This window comes from Lepidochelys kempii, chromosome 21, assembly GCF_965140265.1.
Source record: "Lepidochelys kempii isolate rLepKem1 chromosome 21, rLepKem1.hap2, whole genome shotgun sequence".
Classification (NCBI taxonomy): domain Eukaryota; kingdom Metazoa; phylum Chordata; order Testudines; family Cheloniidae; genus Lepidochelys; species Lepidochelys kempii.
The window spans coordinates 10,054,064-10,075,721 of record NC_133276.1 but is presented as its reverse complement, the minus strand read 5'-3'; the positions used below and the strand labels follow the sequence as shown (position 1 = coordinate 10,075,721).

The following is a 21,658-nucleotide window of genomic DNA, read 5'->3' as shown; positions in this document are numbered from 1 at the left end:
TTTGCAATGTGCCATTGGGGACTGAGCACATTGGTCCATGGGAATCTTTTTATGGACCTCAGTGGGTTTGGAATCAGGCCCTTCAGGAGCGGACTCTTTTTTTGCCCTAGATGCAGCTGCATTTCAGGGATGGGTGAAACGAGCCTTGGCTGGGATTTTCTAAACTGTCCAGGCGATTGACTGGCCTGATTCTCTGGTGCTCTGCATCCTGTCATCATTTACACCAGTGCACAGTGAGTGTAAAATGCTACCGATAGCATTTTACTCTTACTTTGCACCCTTTTTGCACAGGTATAAATGACAACACAAGGGGCAGCGTGACAGATTCTGAGCATTTGTGTCTAATGGTGTCCAGAGAGGATGGATGACCAGTAATTAGGGCACTAGCCTCGGCTTGGGAGAGCTGTGTTCTGGTCCCTGCCCTGCCACAGACTTCCCGTGTGACCTTGGACAAGTTACTTTTAGTCTCTCTGCCTCAGTTTCCCCAACTGTAAAATGGGGATAATAGCCCTGCCCTACCACACAGGAGGGTTGAGAGGTTAAATGTATTACAGAATGGCAAGTGCTCAGATATTATGGGAATAGGGAATATGGGAATATGGGAATACCATACAAATAGATAGATAAACCTCCTAGACTACTTTAAAAGGCTCAAGTTATCCATAAAGTGCTCTGTGATGAATGGTGATAGATTAAATATGTAAAACATTATTTATTATTTTAATATTTGGCTCTACATTCTTCTAGGTCAATCCTTACTTTAAATCCATGCAATTGTAATATCATAGGTTACATTTTATTACATTTATTTACATTGACTTACATTTTGACATACAATTTATATTGACTTACATTTATTTCAGTGGCATCATTGTTATTATTTGTTGGCATTTTGGTTGCATTTACAGCCCACCCAGTCAAGATCCAAACTTTACTGTGCTAGGTGCTTTATGGACACACAGTAAGAGACAGCCCCTGTCCCAAAGAGATCACACTCTAAATGGACCAGACAAGCAAAGGGTGGGAGAAAGGAAGGTTCATTACTAAGGCTGCGAATCATTCACGGAGGTCACGGCTTCTGTGACTTTCCGTGACCTCCGTGAATTTTGCATGCTGGTGGGGCTGACCCCAGGAACACCCCAGCAGCTGGGGAATCCCAGGGGCCAGCCTCACTGGCCGCTGATCTGGCAGCCCCAGGCAGCTGGTCCCCGGCGCTGCCTTGGAGCAGCGGTCCAGGACCAGCGGCTGTGGCAGCAGGGCCCCAGGCCGCCCCCAGACCAGCAGCGGCTGTGGTTGGGTGGCCCCGGGCTGCCCCCGCCTGCATCAGCAGTGGTGAGGCCATGGGCCGCCCCCACCTGGACCAGCAGTGGCGGGGCCGTGAGCCATCCCCCACTCAGACCCGTGGCGGCAGCAGGGCCCTGGGCCAACCCCCACATAGACCAGTGGCGGTGGGGCCCTGGGCTGTCCACCACCCAGAGCAGCGGCAGGGCCATGGGCCACCCCCCCACCCAGACCAACAGCAGCATCTGGGGGGCTCCGGGCTGCCCCCCGCCCGGAGAGGCAGCGGAGCCATAGGCCACCCTCCCCCAACCCAGTGGCAGGGGACCCTGGGCCACCCCCAGCTGCAGTGGGGCTCTGGGTTGCCCTCCTCCCCCCCCAGCAGAAGCGTGGCCCCACGTGGCCTGCCCCCAGCAGCAATCTTCAGGAGCGCCCTCCTCTCAGCAGGTAAGATTTAGTCACAGGTATTTTTAGTAAAAGTCATGGACAGGTCATGGGGCCTTGACTTTTTGTTTATTGCCTGTGACCTGTCCATGACTTTTAGTAAAAATACCCATGTCTAAAATGTAGCCTTATTCATTACCCCTGTTTTGCAGATGGGGAAACTGAGGCACACAGAGATTAAGTGACTTGGCCATGGTCACACAAGGAGTCTGTGGCAGAGCCTGGTATACAACCCAGATACCCTGAGTCCAAATCCATTGCCATAACCACAAGATCATCCTTTCTCTCTGGCATGAGATATAGGTCGGCTCTGAATTTGACCCACAGTGTTTCCATAGAGCCAAATCTTCTAGTGAGAATGAAACGTTTGCTGTTATCTTCCAAGGGGCCAGGATTTGGTTTGTGATGACCTCACACAAGCATTCTGAGGACTGCCACTTGTGGAGGCAGGCTGTGATCTTCCTGGGAAACTGGGAACTCTTAAAAAAATTCCTTGCAGAAGAAGTTGCTGCCTGAGCAACAAAGCCGTTTCTAGACACCCCAAGTATTCAGTGACCGCTTCTGGGAGCCACGGGCACCACTGATCATTGATGATGTAACTGGGCGCTTGTGGTGGGCCTATAAAGGGCTAAGAGATCGAGCAGGAGCACACAGGAGAAGTCAGAAAGCCCTGACTGCCAAGGAGAGACTGCTGCACTCCCTAGGTAAGTGATGAGTGTCTTCATTTCTGCTTGTGATAATGCTGCAATGGACAGTCAACGCTCAAAGGTTTTGAGACAGGGTCAGCAGAGGACAAAAGTTCCATTTCATGAAGGATTTTGAGATTTCAAAGCCTAGGTCCTTTCCAAATGGGAGCAGAAAACCAAACCTTTCTGACTTCTCTGTGAAGGAAGATTCTGGGGGAAAAGAAAAAAAAATGGGGGTTTAGACATGATCGAATACAGGTTTTTTTTAAACCGAAAAGTTTCATTATGGAAACGTCAAAACAGGACATTTCAATGTTGCCAGAACTATTTTTTCCCTCTGGTTTTCTTCCAAAACAACATTCTGACAAAATCGAGCTTTTCTGATTTTGGCAGAGCTGGATATTCCAGTGGAATATGGTTCCATTTAAATTTCTCTCCCCGGTTCTAGTGATCATTCCTGGTTCCCTTACATGAACCTTGAACTGTATATCACTAATAAGAGAATCAACCTCTTCCCATCTGGGGATGTCCCGATGCTAGAGCTGAGGACTGGGACTCAGGACTCCTGGGTTCTCCAGCTTGTTTTGTGGACCGTGGGGTCTCCATGCCTCACATCCCTCTCTGTAAAATGGGATGATAATATTTACCCACTTCATTTGGGGGGGAGGAGATTTAGTGAACTGTTAGGTGAAATTCACCCCTGTGCAGAGATCCTGCACAAGGCTGATATTCTATTATAAGCAGGACTTTAATGGGGCATAGATCTCTTGCAGTGAATTTCACCCTGGAGATTTTAAAGAACGTTGAGCTCCTCGGGTGGAAGATACTTTCCATTTTGGGGCTATTGTTGTTATTGTGCCTTGTCCCCTCTTTCCTCTCTTCCTTCCTTTAACATTATTTACCCTCCAACAATTCCTCTCTCTTAGTTCCCCCACGCACCCATCTGGTAATGCCCATTATCATGATATCTAAGCTCTTCTCCGCTCTGATTTCTCTCCTATTCAGAGATCTTTCATCCATTTTTCCATGGAGTTTAATTTCTTGTTGCTAATGAGGCTGCTGCTGCTGCTACTCTCAGTCTCCATCCAGATACATCCCACTGAACTCTCAGATAGGGAGAGCCAATCCAGCCTACCCTGCTACCCGCAGAGTTGCCATGGCAAGAGTTAGTTGATTGCAGCTCAACAGATACTTTTAAACAGGAGAGATGCCTCAAGCCTAATAAGAGGGATCAACATCACTGTTTAATCCAGGCGGAAGGTGCTTTCTGCACTTCCCTCTCTTTATCAGCATTGATTAAACTGACTCCCTTCTCATTACCTGCCTGTTAGACCCATCAGACAATGGAATATGTGGCAGAGATTCAGGGAGCCGTATAGGAATAGAGCACTCCAGGAGATAGATGCCCTGAACACAAGAGATGGAGCAGATGCAACTTCTGCCTAAATTAACCTTTTGATGTCCCTCACTGATCCTGAACCAATGCTCAGGGAATAAAGGGCTTGACTGCTCATTGTGCTGTGAGTTGTGTCGTCATTTAGACCAAAGGTCCCAGATCAGAATGGTGGCATTTTTACCGGAAATGCCAATGCAAGGTGCAGGGCAATGTAGAATCTGGCCCAAAGTGCCCAGAATACCATGCTGTACTGATGCCCACCCTGGAATCTTACCTCTTGGCACTTTCTCTTTCAAATGCTACCTGTGAAAGTAACTCACAAACAGCAAGCTATAGATTCGCCTGGGGAGGCACCGAGCTGGAGTCTTAAAATATGAAAGACGTGTCCTGTTTACAAAGTAAGGAAGGGATGTTCAGTGGACTGGCTGGATGGATAAAGTAAAAAACAGGAGCTTTTCTCCAGGAACAGAGAGAGAACAGCTTCACAAAGGGCTAGTAAGTGGGAGATGAAGGAGGTGACTGGGGTATTTGTTGCGGGAGGGCAGTAGTTTATTGATGTTACGGAATAAATGAAGACACAAAAGAATGATCCTATTGAGAGAGAATGTGCATCAGGACATAAGCATGGTAGAATCCTGTTTTAAGGAAAGACCTAGGCAATCCCCTTTTGATCAGTACAGCCAAGCAATCGCTGCATGGCACTAGGTCACATGGTGCAACTGATTTTACAGCAGAATCTCCCAGTGCAATCAGTAGGTCTGATAAACCAGCCACTAACTGCCTAGGGTCAGGAAGAAACCTCACCATGTGGGCAGGATGTTACAAAATTGTCTGTTGCGTGAGTTTTTAGCAGCTTGGACTGGCCCCTGTTGCAGTGGGGGGGCCGAGCCTCTGTTGCCCCAAACCTCATAAAGTCATCTGCACCTGTGCAAAGTGAATGCAATATGGGGGTAATCCACTACTGGGTCAGATCTTTTGCTGGTGTATATCAACACGATGCCAGTTTACACCACCTTAGAATCTGGCCCTACCATTCTGTTTTGGTATCATTTTGCACAGGTGTAAATGACAACACTTAGTGCAGGACAATGGAGAAGCAGACCCAAGACCAGCACACACTGTGATCTGATACAGAAGTCCTAGTGTTTTTTATTCAGTGGCATCTGAGATGGCTCTTCCTTGGCTTGCCTGGGCTAGCACAATGCCAAAATGATCGGGTGGCAAATGCTGTGGGACGGAATGTTTGTTAGTTTCTGTTGGTCTGTACAAGTTTATATTTACATGAAATCTAATTCTGGGGCCAGATTTGACCTGACAGTGTCCCTTTAATAATGCCTCAACCAAAAGCTTTTTAAAAATAATTAAGGATCAGGATAAAATTGGGTAAAGCAGTTACGTAGTGGGACCAGACTTCATTAAATGTGTTCAAGAGAGAACGTTTTAATATTTAAAGAGGAGATTTAATATTTACATAAATCCTCCCTCTGATGTGAAATTGCTGCTAAATCAGGTTGGAAACTGGTTTTTAAATCCCTTTAAACTGGTTTCCTGTAGAGCTCGGGTGGCAAATGATGTCTGCAGCTCTGTATGACCTAGCAAGATTTATTAAAGGGCTCAGCCCACCTGTGGGAGTTGCCCATACTGTCTTATAGGTCCCTTATGGGATTAGAGACACTAGCATGCTGGCTTGATTTCCCTTCTCCCCCAAAGTTTATTGAGAGAAAATAAAAATAATTATAATAAAACAGTTATACTAAAGCTGCTAAATCAGGACACTTCCCTCACTATGGAAGCTCAGCGTGGTAGCTTGAAGTATTTTCCCCTGAGCAAGTCTGGATTTCATACACACTGTAACGGAGGTGTAGTGTTGGCAGAACTGAATAGGTATTTAACGCTCCATAAAACTGTAGTTTAAATGTAAGAAGTTACTGCCCAGGAACACACCCATGAGAACTGGCAGTGTCTAGTGCTTAGAAAGGGGTCCTGCTAATAAGGACTCCTTGGTTGTATTTTCAGCTCAGGGACAGAGTTAAAGCATGGGATCTGTACTCTGCTCTGACCACTAGACCCCACTCCCTAAAGCACGACCCCTTAATTCTGTTCCCAGCTCTGCCATTGACTCAGTAACTGGGGGGCAAGTTACTTTGCCTCTCTGTGACTCAGTTTCCCCAATTGTAAGGTGGGGATAATGCAGTAAAGCACTTGGAGATCTTTGGAGGCAACATGCTAGGTCAGGAATACAAAGCATTATATTAAACCTGTTTATTAATTATTAATTATCCAGCTAGCAAAACCCAAGCATTCATCAAGTGCTGTGTATACAATTTAAAGTGCAAACAACTGGTATTGCATAAGAACCTGCTTCATGGAAGCACGCACTTAAGCCAGAGTCTGTTGGCGGAGTTCTAGGCAGGGCTGCATGGAACCTTCCCTTTCACTGCATAAAGGAAGGATTTCCCCTCTGGAGCAGATTTCCCCTGCCTTCCATCCTCTTCTGTGTCCATCTTCCAGGCTGCTAGAAGTCAGGCTGGGAGTCGAGAGGCTCACGGCTTGAAATGCACAGAGGTGCTTGGAGGTGGCCCTTCCTCTGGCTCGTGATTAGAAAATGAAGCTGCGTCTTTGTTGAGTCAGGCCCCGATCCAGCAAGGGTCTGTCGCAGGCAAGGAGTCCCAGCGAAGTCAATGTTCCAATGAACCCGTCGGTCCCTTGCTGACTCAAAGCCTAAAACCGTTGCGTTCTAGAGGCGGGAGTCTAGAAGTCCAATCGGCTTAGAGGACCCTTCTAGGAAGAAGACGAGGTGGCTGTCAGTCACAGCTGCTGCAGGTTCAGAGGGCATTTGTGTGTTTTAGGATGATGCAGTAGTCAAAGCAGCCTGTCAAAAGCCGGCACAGTTCCAAACTCTGCTTGCCAAAGGAAGCAGACATTCTAGACATCTCAAAGTGGGGAACTCAATGGGTATCTGCGCCTTATAGCCAGGGAGTCATTCTAACTAGAGACACACAAATGTATGCTTCACCTCTCAGTGTAAGTCAGACCAGGCCCTCCTCAGCCCGCAGTTGCTCCATACATTTTTAGGCCAAGATTTTCAAAAGCAACTGGTGATTTTGGGTACCCACTGCCCAGCATAAAGGGGCCTAATATGCAGGCAATGCTGAGCACCTGCCCTCTGGAAATAGGCCCCTTTTAAGGGGTCTGAAGTTGGGCACCCAAAACCACCAGTCACTTTTGGAAATCTCAGCCTGAACCTTTCAACATTTGTTTTGTTCAGCAACCCAGAGTTCCGGGGAGTTGGGGGGAAACCTTCCTTCCATATCATTTTTCGGCAGCATGAGGTCTGCCAGGAGAGCGCTCCCATATGCAAAATCTAAACGAAAATGTTCAGCCTCCAAAGTAGTTTTCTTTTGTACAGACTGAGAAATCCTTCCCAGCCAGTGGCATTTCCCAGCTCTGTGCTGTGCAAAGCAGGTGCAAGCAAGCCCAGGTATCTTTACCCAAGTGCTTGCTGAGAGCACTTTGCCTCCCATACCAGGTAAGCATCCCCAGCTGCCAAATCGTATGGTTCACTGGGTGTAGACCGTAGGGAAGAGGGAGTTGCAATTCTGGGATGTTTATCGTTCTTAAGATTGGGCCATTGGCTGGAGGTCAGGCCCTCAAGGGGAGGTTAAACTGTCACTCAATACCTAATGTCAGTGACAGAAGCAGCTTGGAGAACAAATATGAAGTCTATGGCTGTTGATCAGAAATAAAGGCCAAAGAAACCCAAGCTCTGTGTCCCAGGAAGGATAAATTGTCTGAACTATAACTCGGGGTTATTCCTTTCTGGGCTTGGTTCTTTGTTCCTGTTGTTGGTTGAACTGCTGTGCACCACGGCAGGCAGCCATCCCTGCTGGCATGTTCTGACCTTCCCCTCTCCTGTGTTGCTCAGGCTTTCTCAAGCTTCGTGATGGTTTCCAGGAAGGTGGTGGCTTCTCTGCTGGTGGTGTACGTGGTGGCCATGCTGGCTGAACAGACTGAAGGCTACCTAGCCTTCTTCACTCGCAGCGACATCGAGAGGATGCAGGTAACCTCTGAGAACCATACTGCAATGGCTGGAGCCCTGCGTGGTGCAGGAAGGCACATCCTGTGCACGCTTCCCACACACAGCTCATAGTTCATCCCCTCTGAGCAGAGACACTACCGTTTTGATGGGTGGTTTCATGATGTTGCCATAGAGTTTAAGGCTTCATAGAGTTTAAGGCCAGAAGGGACCACCACGGCTAGTCTGACCACCTTTCAGGCAGAGGCCACTACACACAACCCAGCCACTTCCACGCCAACCCCAACCACCAGAATTAGACCAAAGTGTCACAGCCCTCATGAGACTAAACTATTTTGTGCCACAGGCAGAGAACAGGAGGCACTGAGGTGCAGTAATGCCCAATGGTGCAGGGAATTGATTGAATGAAAATATACCCAGATGACCCTCGTCATCACTAGGGGTCTGGCTGAGAGCAGCAGATCCATTTGTCTTATGCCTTGAGGCGACCAGTTTTCAGAGGTGAAGGGCTAGTGTGCTAACCCACTAAATCCTTAAGTGCACCGGTGCCAGACCTCACACAGCGCAGGTGAGAAAAGACAAGGAGGATGATTTCTTTAAGTCCATGTCGTTGGAAAAGTGGGGCAAGTCCGGGGGCACTGGCTCAGTTTATTCTCAGTCGTGCTGCGGTGGAGCTGATATCCCTTAAGAGGGTTCAAACCACCAATCTTCCAGGCAACAGCCTAAGACTGTATTTATAGGGTGATCGTCTACAAGCGTGCTCAGAGTGCTGACTTGGGCCCTGATTCAGGAAATCTTGTAAGCCTGGGCTTAACTTTAAACACACATTTATGTGCTTGCCTGAAGAGCAATGCTTTTCTTAGCTGGGGCTTTCAATGGGAGATGAACCTTGGGCCAACATAGTTCTTACTGATGTAAAGCTCTCAATGGGTCAAAGGTTCAGACCAGCTCTCTCAAGTCCATCTCTAGTGGAAATGTAGCTGGAACAGACTCCCCATAGCATGACAGGTCCCACAGCAGAACTGGAATGTGGTCAGTAGGGCAGCTTATAGGATCCTCAAAGTGTGAAAAGCACTTTATTCACCAGTCCCGCAGAGGAATTTGAGTGAAAGACTCAGGATTAGGTTGCAAGAGCCAGGATTCAGTTGAACATAAAATAGGATAGTGGAAACAAAAGGCCCATTTACATTCGTCTGTGGATATTTTTTAACGGTTTTCTTTTATAATTGTTAAAAGAGCTAATGGCTTCGATTTTTATGGAGAAGCTGCAGTCTCCCGTCATAATTCTGTGGTGCCTCTTTGTTCTAACAAATAATTAACCATGCGCCAAATAGGTTTCAGTTCTGGGACACGCACAGAGGAAAATCCTTTCCTTTTGATGTGAAACTAATGTTGCTGAAAGGTGCCAGGCTGACAGCCCTAGAGACTAATGTTCTCTGTTTTCACACAAGCTTCTCACATCCCCCACCCCACCACCACCTCACTGATGTGCTTCATCCTGGAGAGACCATGGGTCAAATCCTGGCCCCATTGAAATAATTAGCCAGGCTCCCCTTGACTTCAGTGGGGCCAGGATTTCACACCCTGTGTAGGAATGAGCGGGGATGGCCTATTCCTCCCTTGGTGTCTCTGCTGAGCATCCATGCAGCCGCTTCTTGGGTGGAGCATGGTCATTCTTCACCACTATCAGAGGGCAAGGGGAAGTACGTGGATCCAGTTTAAACAATAAGGCAAACTAATGAGAAATGGGAAGCAGCCATGAAAGCTTCCCCATTGTGTCTCAGCACTAGCCTATAGAGTGTATACTGATGTGGACTTTTGCAATGTGTCATCCACCAGTAGCCCATACAAACTCGCTTCCCCCAGGGGTGCTCATCACAATCAAGGGTCCTCTGGAGCGAGAGGGGAGTCCCTCTTATTTTTTGTCCACAATCTGCCTCTCTCACACTGAAAATACCCCTTTTAAAATTCAGTGTAGCAGTTAGGGCAGCACTATGGACCCACCTCCAGCAGACAGACCCTGCCTTGAGCAACCACTGCAAAGATCCCCCCCCCCCGCCCCCCAGCGGGTTCCCAAAGCCATAGTATGAAATCTTTCAACCCCCCTCAATTGTTGCTGCTCTCCTGAGGTTTGCGCTGAGGAGGGATTTCACTGCATATATCATAGAGGGACAACACAACCCACCCCAGAATGGCCTATTAATAACGCATAGCACGAGTGACATGCTTCACCCTTCGCTGAACAAGCAGCCACTCTGCCCCACCCCAACCCTTGTCCGTGTGACCTTCCTGATCCTTGGTGTTTGTTCTTTACTGTACCTTGCTGTGTAGCTGCAGGAGAAAGAGAGGAACAAAGCGCAAAAGAAATCCCTGATGTTGCAGAAGCGATCGGAAGGCAGAGAAGTCACCGAGCTCTCTGATGTGGAGGGTGTGGACGAGGGCGAGATCATCAAGGTGAGGAGAATGGTGGAGGGGACCCTTAAGTATATGAGGAAACCACACAGGTGCAATTGGGTGTCCAATAACCACGTTCGCTGACCAGATACAAACATATGAGGCCTACCTATATGTGTACATTGCTGCTCTGTTAGGTTCTGATGGCTTCTGCAATAGAAGACAGTAAGGGCCACTGGCAGGCTCAGGAATCGTTTAAAGGGATACTACCCAATTCCTATAAACTGGACCCAGACATTGAGCAAGTTTACATCACAAGATGGGCGCAGGGTGCACCTCAGCCTTGCAGACTTGTCTTGAAAGTTTAGTAGCTCAGCCCCTGAGTCTACTTACCCTGCCTGGCATGCTGATGGTGAAAAATCTACTGATATTTTATTTACCTCTCAATAAACATCTGCCACTGCTGCTCAAGATTTTGCAAGTCTGCTTCAGGCTTTTGGTTTGGGATTTATCTTGATATTTACTAAAGTAGGCTTGTTATCACCTGTGAATTGTCCAGCACCTTTGAACCTGAAGGATTCCTAAGGACCTTGTAGAGGGGGTACCAAGTTTACAAACTTGAGTCCATCCAGCTTCACTCTTGGACTCTTTAATCAGCACTCAGAGGCAGAAAAATACCTGTTTTAAAACCTAAGAACATATTGGGCCATCTAGCCCAACATTCTGTCTTCTGACAGTGGCCAATGCCAGGTGCTTCCCAGGGAATGAAGAGAACAGGGCAATCATCAAGTGATCCATCCCTTATCATTCAGTCCCAGCATCTGGCAATCAGAGGCTTAGGGACACCCAGAGTTTGGGGTTGCGTCCCTGACCTTCTTGGCTAATAGCCATTGATGGACCTATTCCCTATTAATTTAGTTAATTCTTTTCTGAACCCAGCTATGCTTTTGGTCTTCACAACATCCCCTGGCAATGATTTCCACAGGTTGACTGTGCGTTGTGTGAAGAAATCCTTCCTTCTGTTTTGTTTTAAACTTGTTGCCTGTTAATTCCATTGTGTGACCCCGGTTCTTGTGTTATGTGAAGGGGTAAATAACACTTCCTTATTCACTTTCTCTGCATCAGTCATGCTTTTTAAAGACTTCTATCATATCCCCCCTTCGTCGTCTCTTTTCCAAGATGAAGAGTCCCAGTCTTATTAATCTCTCTTCATACGGCAGCCGTTCCATACCCTTAATCATTTTTGTTGCCCTTCTCTGTACCTTTTACATTTCTAATATATCTTTTGAGAGATGTGGCGACCAGAACTGCTTGCAGTATTCGAGGTGTGGGCATTCCATTGACTTATATAGGGGCATTATGATACTTACTGTCTTATTATCTTTCCCTTTCCTAATAGTCCCTAACATTGTTCACTTTTTTGATTATCACTGCACATTGAGCAGATGTTTTCAGAGAACTCTCCACGATGACTCCAAGATCTCTTTCTTGAGTGGTAACAGCTAATTTAGAACCCATCATTTCATATGTATAGTTGGGATTATGTTTTCCAATTTGCATTTATCTACACTGAATTTCATCTGCCATTTTGTTGCCCAATCACCCAGTTTTGTGAAATCCCTTTGTAACTCTTCACAGTCTGGTTTGTATGCATCTTGAGTAATTATGTATCATCTGCAAACTTTGCCACCTCGCTTACCCCTTTTTCCAGATCATAATGATTATGTTGAACAGCACTGGTCCCAATAGAGATCCTTGGAGTACCCCTCTATTTACCTCTCTCCATTCTGAAAACTGACCATTTATTCCTACTCTTTGTTTCCTGTCTTTAAACCAGTTAGTGATACAGGAGAGGACTATCCCTCTTATCCCATGACTGCTAGTTTGCTTAAGAGCCTTTGGTGAGGGACCTTGTCAAAGGTTCCCTGAAAATCCAAGTTTTTTTCGGCATCTACGTGCCGATCTGAGCCCTCGGAGGCATGTTTGCTCAGTCACCCAAGATAGAAAATTGGGCTCCTCAATTACAGCCCAGGAATTGTTTCACTCACCAGTCAGTGCAGCCACTTCTGGGTTGGAAACATCACTATTCTTCATCAGCAAAGGGGAAGGAGAAAGAATGTGGATCCATGGGAAATGTACCAGGGTAGGATGTAAAGTCTAGCTGAGTTGGAATTTGGCCAGGACGTTAGTTAACACATCTGTTCTTCCAAAACTGTCTAATATTAGTGTCTAAACACTGAGCATTCTCAGTCTGAAACATTAAATACCAGGCACATCCTGGAGTCTGACCACCACCCCCAAATGTGGCCTGAGCAATTCTGTTCACTTTTGTTACATCCTAGCAACTGTCCTGAGGTGCTGCATGCAGAAATGTGCCTCTTCATACAGCTCTTACTCAGGCATCGGAGTCAATAGAACGACTGGCCTGAGAAAGCGTTGCAACACAGGGGCTTGTCAAGTTCAAGGATCACTTTCTCCTTTGGGACCTCTGCTAATTGTAGAGGCAGTATGCTGTTCATTGCCAGTGGCCTATCCGGCCTACAATACCAAGCTAACATCTGGATGACCCAATGGATTGAAACTCTGGGATATCTAGCAACCCAAGAGTGAGTAAAGAGTTCAAGGACAGCCATAAAGCCTGCTGCAGTTTCCACGATATGCATCTGAAGAAGTGAGCTGTAGCTCACGAAAGCTTATGCTCTAATAAATTGGTTAGTCTCTAAGGTGCCACAAGTCCTCCTTTTCTTTTTGCGAATACAGACTAACACGGCTGTTACTCTGAAACTTATCCCTTGTGAAGACCCAGTCCATGTCAATGTCCACCATAGTAAGGGTGCAGTCCCTCTTCCCTTTCATGTCCATAGGGAAACTCCCATTGATTTGAACGGTGCAGGATCAAGCCCCAAATAGGAGACTAGATCAGCCCAGCTTTATTCCATGTGACAGAACTTCCAGCTTGTTCCTCGTGCTACAACTTTCAGTGGCTGGCTACGGGGTTGGTGGGGAAAACTCTAGCAAGCAGTAGCACGTAATTCTGTGCACAAGATCCCTTGTTTTTCAACACTGATAAAGTAGGAGGTTATCCGTCTCCCCCCCTTCTTTTTCCTTTTTTTGTTAACTGTGCTTTCCTTCACAGCTAACTGCTCCTGGAGAAATTGGAATGCGGCTCAATGCTAGGCAGCTGGAAAAATACCAGCACGTCCTGGAGGAACTGCTAACTGAGATGCTACTGGACGCTCGAAATGGTACTGAAAGGAACTTGAACTGTGCCTCTCTCCCTCCCCGAGTGATATTTATATTCTGGGAATGGCTTTTGTGTCATGTTTGCTCCCTTTACAGAGTCCTCATTTTTCCCCCCGCCCACCATGGGTACACTTTGCGCTTAAGAACATTAAGCTCCCTTCTCATTGCCCAAATGGTCTCTCGGTGCTGCTGTCGATTGTTACAGTGACATCCTACCATTTCCAAGCAACCACCCTTGGTACTGCTCCCTGCGTTCACGTCCCTCCTCCGTGGCTAGGGAACGACCTTGCAAACACATTGTTCCAGCCGTTTGAAAATGTGTTCGCGTAAAAGCAAGACTGAGGAGCTGCCTTCTCCTCCTGAATGGGTATTGAGGGCAAAATGCACTTTGCAGGCCAGCCCAGGTGGGCCACTGAATAGCTAAGGAGAAATCAGTGGGAGTTAGGTGCCTAAATACTTGATTTTTGAGTCTGCTTCTCTCTTCCCCTAAGGCCAGAGTGTGGCCCATCCTGCACACCAAGCGAGGGGACTAAAAGAGGGTGTAAGACCCCCCCCCTTTACTCCATTGAGCTGTCTACTCACACCAGGAGTACCAGTGCAGAGAGGATAGCAGCCTTCATGGGGCTGCCAGTCCCCATATATATGTGAGTGGAGCTTTGCGCTCCACCCCAAAATGCAATCAGTGTAGTTGTGTCAGCATGCTGGGGACATCCTCTGTGTGTCAGAGGTGGCATATCTATGGGGGATCTTACTGTATTAAGTATTATGCATCGTTGTGGGCCAGGGATTGTATATAATTCCCTGAGGGAGACCTCCAGTAGCTAAGAACAGGGGTGGGTGATGAGGCAAATTCATTCAAACTGGAACACCACACGAGAGGTCCCACCCCCTGGGAAGGCTCGCTTATACTGGCTCAGACTGGATTCTCTAGAGACCAGCGGACAAAGAAAGGACTTTTGTACAACTAGCCTGAGTTTAAAGTGACTGTGGGCCTACTTTCTGATCCAACAACCGGATAGGACCTTCTGTCCCAGGGACGACCCAGTCCTTCCTGGAAAGGGTTGGAAGGACTTGACCTGTTCATGGGGGTTCTTGTTCTGAGCAAAAGGTGTTCTGAAGTTGAAACCAAAGAAAAACCCCTTGGTGGGGTTGGAAGGGCTGACTCCTACCAGAGCTCTTGTTGGACCTGGGGGATGATCTCTGGAAGCCTTCTTAGCACATGTGTAGGTTCTTTTAGTGTTTTAGTGTTTTCTCTGTAATGCTATTACCTTAAGAATAAATGTGCTTGCTTAGAAAGGGCTGTGCGGTAGCTTGTACCTGTGGGCAATTATGTTCCTTTTAGCCTCCGGGGAGAAGCAAACCAGACCTGTTTCGTCAGTCTGACTTTCTGGGGAACTCACAGTATAGGCAGGGAACTGTGCAGTCTGGTAAAACCCGGTCTTGAGGGAGAAAGAAATGCATCTGCACCCAAGAGAGCTGACAGCTGAGGAGCTGGGAGCCTAGAGTGGGTGCCCTTGCTGGACCACAAGGGGAAAATACAGGTGCAGTTGCCCTGAACTGTGACACACTGCACCAGCCGTATGCCTAACACCATGTAAGTTCCCTTCCCCAGCCTCCTCCACCAAGGAAGGAGAAACACAGTCTACTTCCCAGTCTAATGCTTGGAGAGCACAACCTAACGCTGTCCTGTACATGGGGCTTCTGGCAGAGCGACAATTTAGCCTTTGCTTTCTGTCCCAACACTCTCTGAAGTCAAAGGGAGACTTTCCATTGTCTTCCATGGGCATTGGGTCGTACCTTTATAACAGTTACACATCAGTGTATCTCTGTTCTTTTCAGTGCAAATATTCTCAAGTTACAGGGGTGTGACAGAGATCAGAACCAGGCTCTTGGCATTACCAAGTTGTAGGTATTTGGGGGAATGTTGCTGTGCACAGAAACTTAAGGGCTAATTGAGGTGCTAATTGTTCAGCCCTGAAGTCAATGGGGTTTGCCTTAGTGAGGACGGAGGGCCAGATCACGCATCTCCTATTCACGCTGTTGTGCACATATGCGAGTCGCCCCGCTGAAACCAATGGGACTATGTGAGTAAAAGCTCAGCAGAGCAGTGTACAAAAGGACTGCACAATCCAGCCCTAAGTAAACACTGAGTAACCACTAAGGACCCCAGGATTTAGGGTGAAATTTTCAGCAGAATGCAGCACCCATATATTAGGCCACATTGGCCAAACAGCTCAGCACCTGCAATCGAGGCCAGATTTTCAAAGGCCTCTATCTAGGTGTCTGAATGGGAGCTGAACTCTGAAACTCAGGCCGCAATTGTGTTGCTGAGCACTTGAAAACCTAGCCCTGAGTTCTTCTGATAACCTGGCCTTCGGTATGTAAAAACTAGAGGCAGAAAAATTCTGTGACAGTAGGTTATTTAGTCAATTCATGCATGCCCTGTTGGAGAACAGTACGGGATTGTGATCTACAGTCAATTCTCTGGGGCTGTATCCAGTCTAGGTTTAAATAACCCTAGCAACAGGGCTTCCACCATTTCTGTGGGATTACGGTTCCAATTGCACATGCTGGTTTCAGTTTGTCATCATTTCTTCAAGAGTGGAAGCTGAGGAGGGTGGGTATTGCGCATAAAGCTGTAAAGGACTGAAAATTGTACGTAAGGCTTATAAAGGATTAGGAATTGTATGTAAAGGACTGGGAACTGTAGATGAGTCTTGTATAGGACTGTATAAGGCTTATAAAGGACAGGGCACTGTATATAAAGGACTTGGCAGTGTATGTGTGGCTTATGAAGGACTGAATTTGTTCTTTCCTCTCTTTACAGTTAACTGATGTCCTCAGACCCAGAAGAGCAGAGTGATGCTTCTTGCTGGACTACAGGTCTATGCTTCTGTAAAACTAAATCTGTAAAGTGCTTCAAAAGAAAAAAATTTGGATGCAAGGTAATAAAATGTGCAGTTGAATTAAATAAATGACTTGTTTCTTTAAAATGTCTTTAATAATCAGATGGTGAGCTCCAAGTGCATGAAAGAATCAAAATGGCTCTACAATGTGATGCTTTCTGGGTATATAGAATAGCACCTTTTGTCTGAAGAGCTCAGGGCATGTTGCACATACTAAATAATTAGGCCTCATTCACCCCAATGCAGATAAATATTGTTGATCTAGTTTTACAGATGGGGAAACTGAGACAGAGGGTGGTTAAGTGACTTGCCCAAGGTCAAACAGCAAAACCCCTGAGTTCTGCCTATCCATCCCTGATCTACTCTCTAGAGGATGTTGCCTTCAAGAGCTTGGAATAGGATCCTGGAGTCCTGACTCTCTGTTCCCCAGTCTGATCACTAGAGGACACACTCTCCCACAGCTGGGAACAGAACCCAGAAGTCCTGACTCGCAGTTCCCTGCTTTAATCACTACAGAACACGTCCTCCTGCTAGACCACACATCATGGCAATACTTCGTCATAACTATATGAAAATCCATCTTACTGACAGGTGCACTTTACCCATAGCTACTACACTGTGAGTACACGTGGCTTATCGTCCATGCTCACTTCTGCCTTGCAATAACACACAGATCCATGTTTATTTCTACTTTGCAAACACAACTGAATGTAAATGGTTAATTTAATGTAATATTCATTATGATGCATTTACATGCCTTTTGCTTAATTAAGAACAGTCACTCTATAGGTACCATGGAATTTAACATCTGTAAGATGTGAAATAGTGAGACAAATATGTCTGAGTGACAGGTATCCAATTCTAATCCAATTTTATCCTCCCAATTTAACATAAATTCTGCTGTCACTGTGGATCATTTAAATAGCTGCAGTATTAGTGCCAAAATAACACACATGCGATTGGAACTGCTCTGTATTTTGTGTTTTGAAAGCTGGTCCCTTTTTAGGAGAAGATAAATCTCCTCCCATATAACAGTACATGTAGTCAGGAGAGCTTGCCAGCTTTAACATGCATTTCAAACACATATTTCCACTGCACAGACTGATCAGGCTAAAGTAGCTGGAGTTTCGCAGGGATTGTTGCTGAAGGGGCAGGTTACACTATAAAATCACTGGTTACTGAATCTGAGGAGGGAAGATAATAAATGTGATGCATTCAGCAAGGCTGAAATGAAAACGGTGTGGTCTCATAGGGCCAGATCTTTGGCTGGTGTAAATCAGCTTTCCATGGAGCCAGCCCAGTTTGCATCAGTTGAGGATCTGGCCCACTGACTTACCAGATTTACAGCATAAGTGAGATCAGAGACTGGCCTGTTGTTCTTAATGGGGCACTCTCTACAAACCTGAGCTGTTCCCTCCTACAAGGGGAAAACCACGGGATAGGGAAGGAAAACTGGGTGAGGCTCTTCTTGAAGGAAGACCTAGGAGGTTCTGCTCCCAAGCCCTGCAGCTCTCCTGACAGCTGTGTGGGTCTCTGATTTGCTCCAGGCACAAGGCTGCACCTGCCCAATCTCTTTCATCCTGCTCTTTGTGATGCTGCCCTGTGAGGGCTTCCCCAGTTGGCAGATGCCCCTGGGGCTCCCCCCATGCAGGGACACTGCCCAGTGCAGAGGTTCCCCAAAAGAGCCTCTGGCTGTAGCAACTTACTTGAGCCTTGTCCTCAGGGCTGGCAATGGGGCCAAGACAAAATCTCTTGGGGAGCCCACAACCTGAGGAAGCTTCCATGGAGTCTAAGGGAGGGTCGGTTGGTGCCATGGACATGGTTGACCCTGTCTTCCATGCAGGAGGCATGAGATCCAGTTGTGGCTCTAAGGGGTGCGAACTCCCCCTTTAGACTTTTACGTGGGCAGAAGATGGCTCTGCCAGTCAGTACTTAGCTCATGACTCTTCAGCTGATGCACAAGCCGGAGTAGAACCCAGCTCCCTCTCCAGTAGCTCTGCAGGGCTAAGAGGAGTTACAGAGAGAGAGAATGAGAACATAATTTTGTCCCTGTCTGTCTGATCTGGCTCCAGATACACACACAAAACAGTTCTGAGCAGTAAGAAGGGGCCATCTGTGCAGTCAATTTTCTAACCCTTGCCATCATCAGAGCGGGCCCCTTTCTAGGCCTGACCTATTTTGACAGGGTCTTTTTAACTAGCCTTCTCCTTTCTCCTGGTTCTCTGTACACACACACTCACTTTTCCTTTCCCTTCAAGCTGCCTGCCTCTGATGTGCACCCCTGTAATGAACCAAAACAGAAAGCTGGCTCCTGCACCCATCTGTATGCACAGCATCCCGGCTGGCTGCTTAGAAGTGTCGGTTCTTTTCCTTTCCCTTTTTCCTCCTATTGTCAGCATTCGATTACCACCATCATCTCAAATAATTCCTTGCACTAGCAGCAGGTCATCCAGTTTCCAGGGCAGCAAACTCCATTACCTTACCGCAAGCCGATACGTGGGTAGCTGTGAACTCACCTCTCAAGAAACTGATCACATTTTCCTCTAGCTAAGCTGGAGGCTGAAGAAAAGAAAAAGACGAACTAAATATAAGGTCTTAACCTCCTCAGAAAGCCAGGCAGACTCAGGACATGTCACGCGATCTGGCCAGAGATAAGAAAAGTTCCAGCCACACCTGTGCTGAGCTCATGAGTGATGGGGTGTCTGGCAGGCACAAATACCGTGAGTATCCAACGTAAGTGAAGAGTGCTCGGTATGAAGGATTGCTGTCTAAATACCATGTAACTCTAGAGAGATGGGGCAGGGCTTGCAGCTACCTTCCCTCTTGTATTGGGTGGGGGTTAATCGGCTACACCCCTTTTTATGGTGTGGGATACTCTCCCCCGCTGCATCCAGGAGGTGCCTGGGGATGGTGCAGCCACGACTCCACATCTATCTACTCACTCAAACCTTCCTTGGTGACATTGGTGAGGCCTCATCTGGAGTACTGTGTCCAGTTTTGGGCCCCACACTTGAAGGATGTGGATAAATTGAAGAGAGTCCAGCGAAGGGCAACAAAAATGATTAGGGGACTGGAACACATGAGTTATGAGGAGAGGCTGAGGGAGCTGGGATTGTTTAGCCTGCAGAAGAGAAGAATGAGGGGGGATTTGATAGCTGCTTTCAACTACCTGAAAGGGGGTTCCAAAGAGGATGGCTCTAGACTGTTCTCAATGGTAGCAGATGACAGAACGAGGAGTAATGGTCTCAAGTTGCAGTGGGGGAGGTTTAGATTGGATATTAGGAAAAACTTTTTCACTAAGAGGGTGGTGAAACACTGGAATGCGTTACCTAGGGAGGTGGTAGAATCTCCTTCCTTAGAGGTTTTTAAGGTCAGGCTTGACAAAGCCCTGGCTGGGATGATTTAACTGGGAATTGGTCCTGCTTCGAGCAGGGGGTTGGACTAGATGACCTTCTGGGGTCCCTTCCAACCCTGATATTCTATGATTCTATGATTCCTCTCCCGTCAAGTAGGCAGCATCAGAGAAGCCACTTAGGCTGGCCCACTACCACAATCTGGGCAGGTCTAATGAAGTCGTGTTGGTGTGGGGGGAGTAACTTCTCCCTGCTCCCCCATGTGACCATGTTAGTTTGAGCCATGGTTGATCCTACACTAACTAAAGCAGAGCTGTTCAAAGTCACCACAGGGACTTGAAGGCCCAGTTTCTTTCATTTTCATGGGAACTGGGTGTCCAGACTTAGGTGGCTTTGAACATCTCAGCCTGACTGGCTCTGCAAACTACTTAGGGCCTGATTCCACCAGGGGGGCACCTCACTCTGTATGTAACCCCATTGAAATCAGTGGGGCTACTCATGGACTACGGTACCACAAATGTGAGCAGGAGTGACAGAAAAGGGCCTGTAGAAATTACAACTAGCAGACCCAACAGTCTCTATAATCTGCACTCTGGGTGAGACACTGGGAATAAACAGGTAGCTGCATAGCAGCTAATGGTACTATGGGCCAGTCTACAGCTTCAAACAGAAGTCGCCATCTATCGTCTTAGACTGTGCCCATCACTGTGGTATCTGTGCACCTTTGGCAAGGGTAAGTGGACACAGTTTGCACTAGTTTTCTATAAGGGGGGATTGGGTTCCACAGGAGGAGGAGGAGGGGTGACAGCCTCCCTGGGCCTACACCGGGGATGGAGGCCTCGTCTTGCATAAGGTCAGACCCTACGCATTCCTCATCCAGTCCCTCTCATCCTCCCTTCTGTGTGGTAGGGATGAAGTGGTGAAGCCACAAATTGCCCCCCCCCACACCTCCGTTTCACATCAGCCAGTTCTGGCACCCCTCTACTCACTGATGAAGATGAGCCAACCCAATCTATAATTATCTATATAATTATCCCACTGTAGCTGCCATTCAACTGCAGAGGTAACAGCCAAGAGTAATTATGATGAAACCTGTCTTAAGTGTTCACTCACGGGACCAAAACAATCAGTTGCTTAAAGAATATAGCCTAAAGTAGATAGGGGCAGGATTGAGGATTGGCCTTAAAGTCCATGAGTCTGTATTTCAGGGTGGTCTCTGAAAACAGGGTGGGGCTCTGAACACAGTAGGACACACAACTAAGGGCATGGGAAGGGGCAGAGGTACCAAGTTTTTCTGGATTCATTGGTGTCAAACTATTTTCAGTCTGCGGTTCTCAAGGCTGGGTCTCCTCGAGTGAGGGCCATTCCTACCTATTCCACTTATCTTTGATCAGCAACCAAATGTTCACTGGGGAAATAAAACAGCACAAGAGAGACTGCTTTTAAAGCAGAGGCAATTTAGGGTGCCTGGATTTTATCCCAGGGGACAAATCTGGTTGCACCCCGGTGACACCTCAAGCACATCTTCTTGCTGTATTGAAAGGTGGCATAAACCAGCAATGGCATAGGGTGCAAAGAGGCTGTTGCCAAGGCGCCCGGCAGTGTCCGCCTGTCACCCTGCAGCAAAGGCCACCATCATGCCACGCTGCAGCCTGGCACCAAAGCCCCCCCTCCTGCCAGGAGGGCACTGCCACCAAAGCATCGCCCCACGGCAATGCAACCTCTCATCGGTCACCCTCGGCAATGCCACGGGGCGTCCAAGTGTCGCCCCCCGGCAATGCCACGTGCCACCGATGGGTCATCTGGAAGCCAGGACATGAGGGCATTTCGCTGGCTCAGTCACAAATAAAAGGCTGAGCTAGCCACCTCCCCCCTCCCCCTCCCCCTCCCCCCCCCCCTCCTCCTGTGTGTAACTTGTTTCC

General features: G+C 47.5%; 1 protein-coding gene across 4 annotated transcripts; it reads left to right on the top strand.

The window, feature by feature from the left end:
- Positions 1–1,988: 1,988 nt before the first annotated feature.
- MLN (motilin) lies at positions 1,989–16,418 on the top strand. Of its 4 annotated transcripts, XM_073320105.1 has the most exons (6): positions 1,989–2,426; positions 7,214–7,333; positions 7,730–7,864; positions 10,172–10,294; positions 13,371–13,479; positions 16,305–16,418. In XM_073320105.1, the coding sequence occupies exons 3-6, from the start codon at positions 7,748–7,750 to the stop codon at positions 16,310–16,312; spliced, it is 357 nt and encodes a 118-aa protein (XP_073176206.1). In that variant the 5' UTR covers positions 1,989–2,426; positions 7,214–7,333; positions 7,730–7,747; the 3' UTR covers positions 16,313–16,418. The 4 variants fall into 4 exon arrangements, with proteins under 4 accessions (XP_073176206.1, XP_073176204.1, XP_073176207.1 ...); XM_073320103.1 differs by lacking the exon at positions 7,214–7,333; XM_073320106.1 differs by lacking the exon at positions 1,989–2,426 and having other exon boundaries at positions 7,124–7,333.
- The last annotated feature ends 5,240 nt before the right edge of the window (positions 16,419–21,658 follow it).

Bases quoted from the DNA above. Each gene is read 5' to 3' on its own strand.
- MLN (XM_073320103.1), top strand. From the start codon at position 7,748: ATGGTTTCCAGGAAGGTGGTGGCTTCTCTGCTGGTGGTGTACGTGGTG. The intron at 7,865-10,171 runs GTAACCTCTGAG...CTTGCTGTGTAG, and splicing joins GCGACATCGAGAGGATGCAG to CTGCAGGAGAAAGAGAGGAA. The intron at 10,295-13,370 runs GTGAGGAGAATG...TTTCCTTCACAG, and splicing joins ACGAGGGCGAGATCATCAAG to CTAACTGCTCCTGGAGAAAT.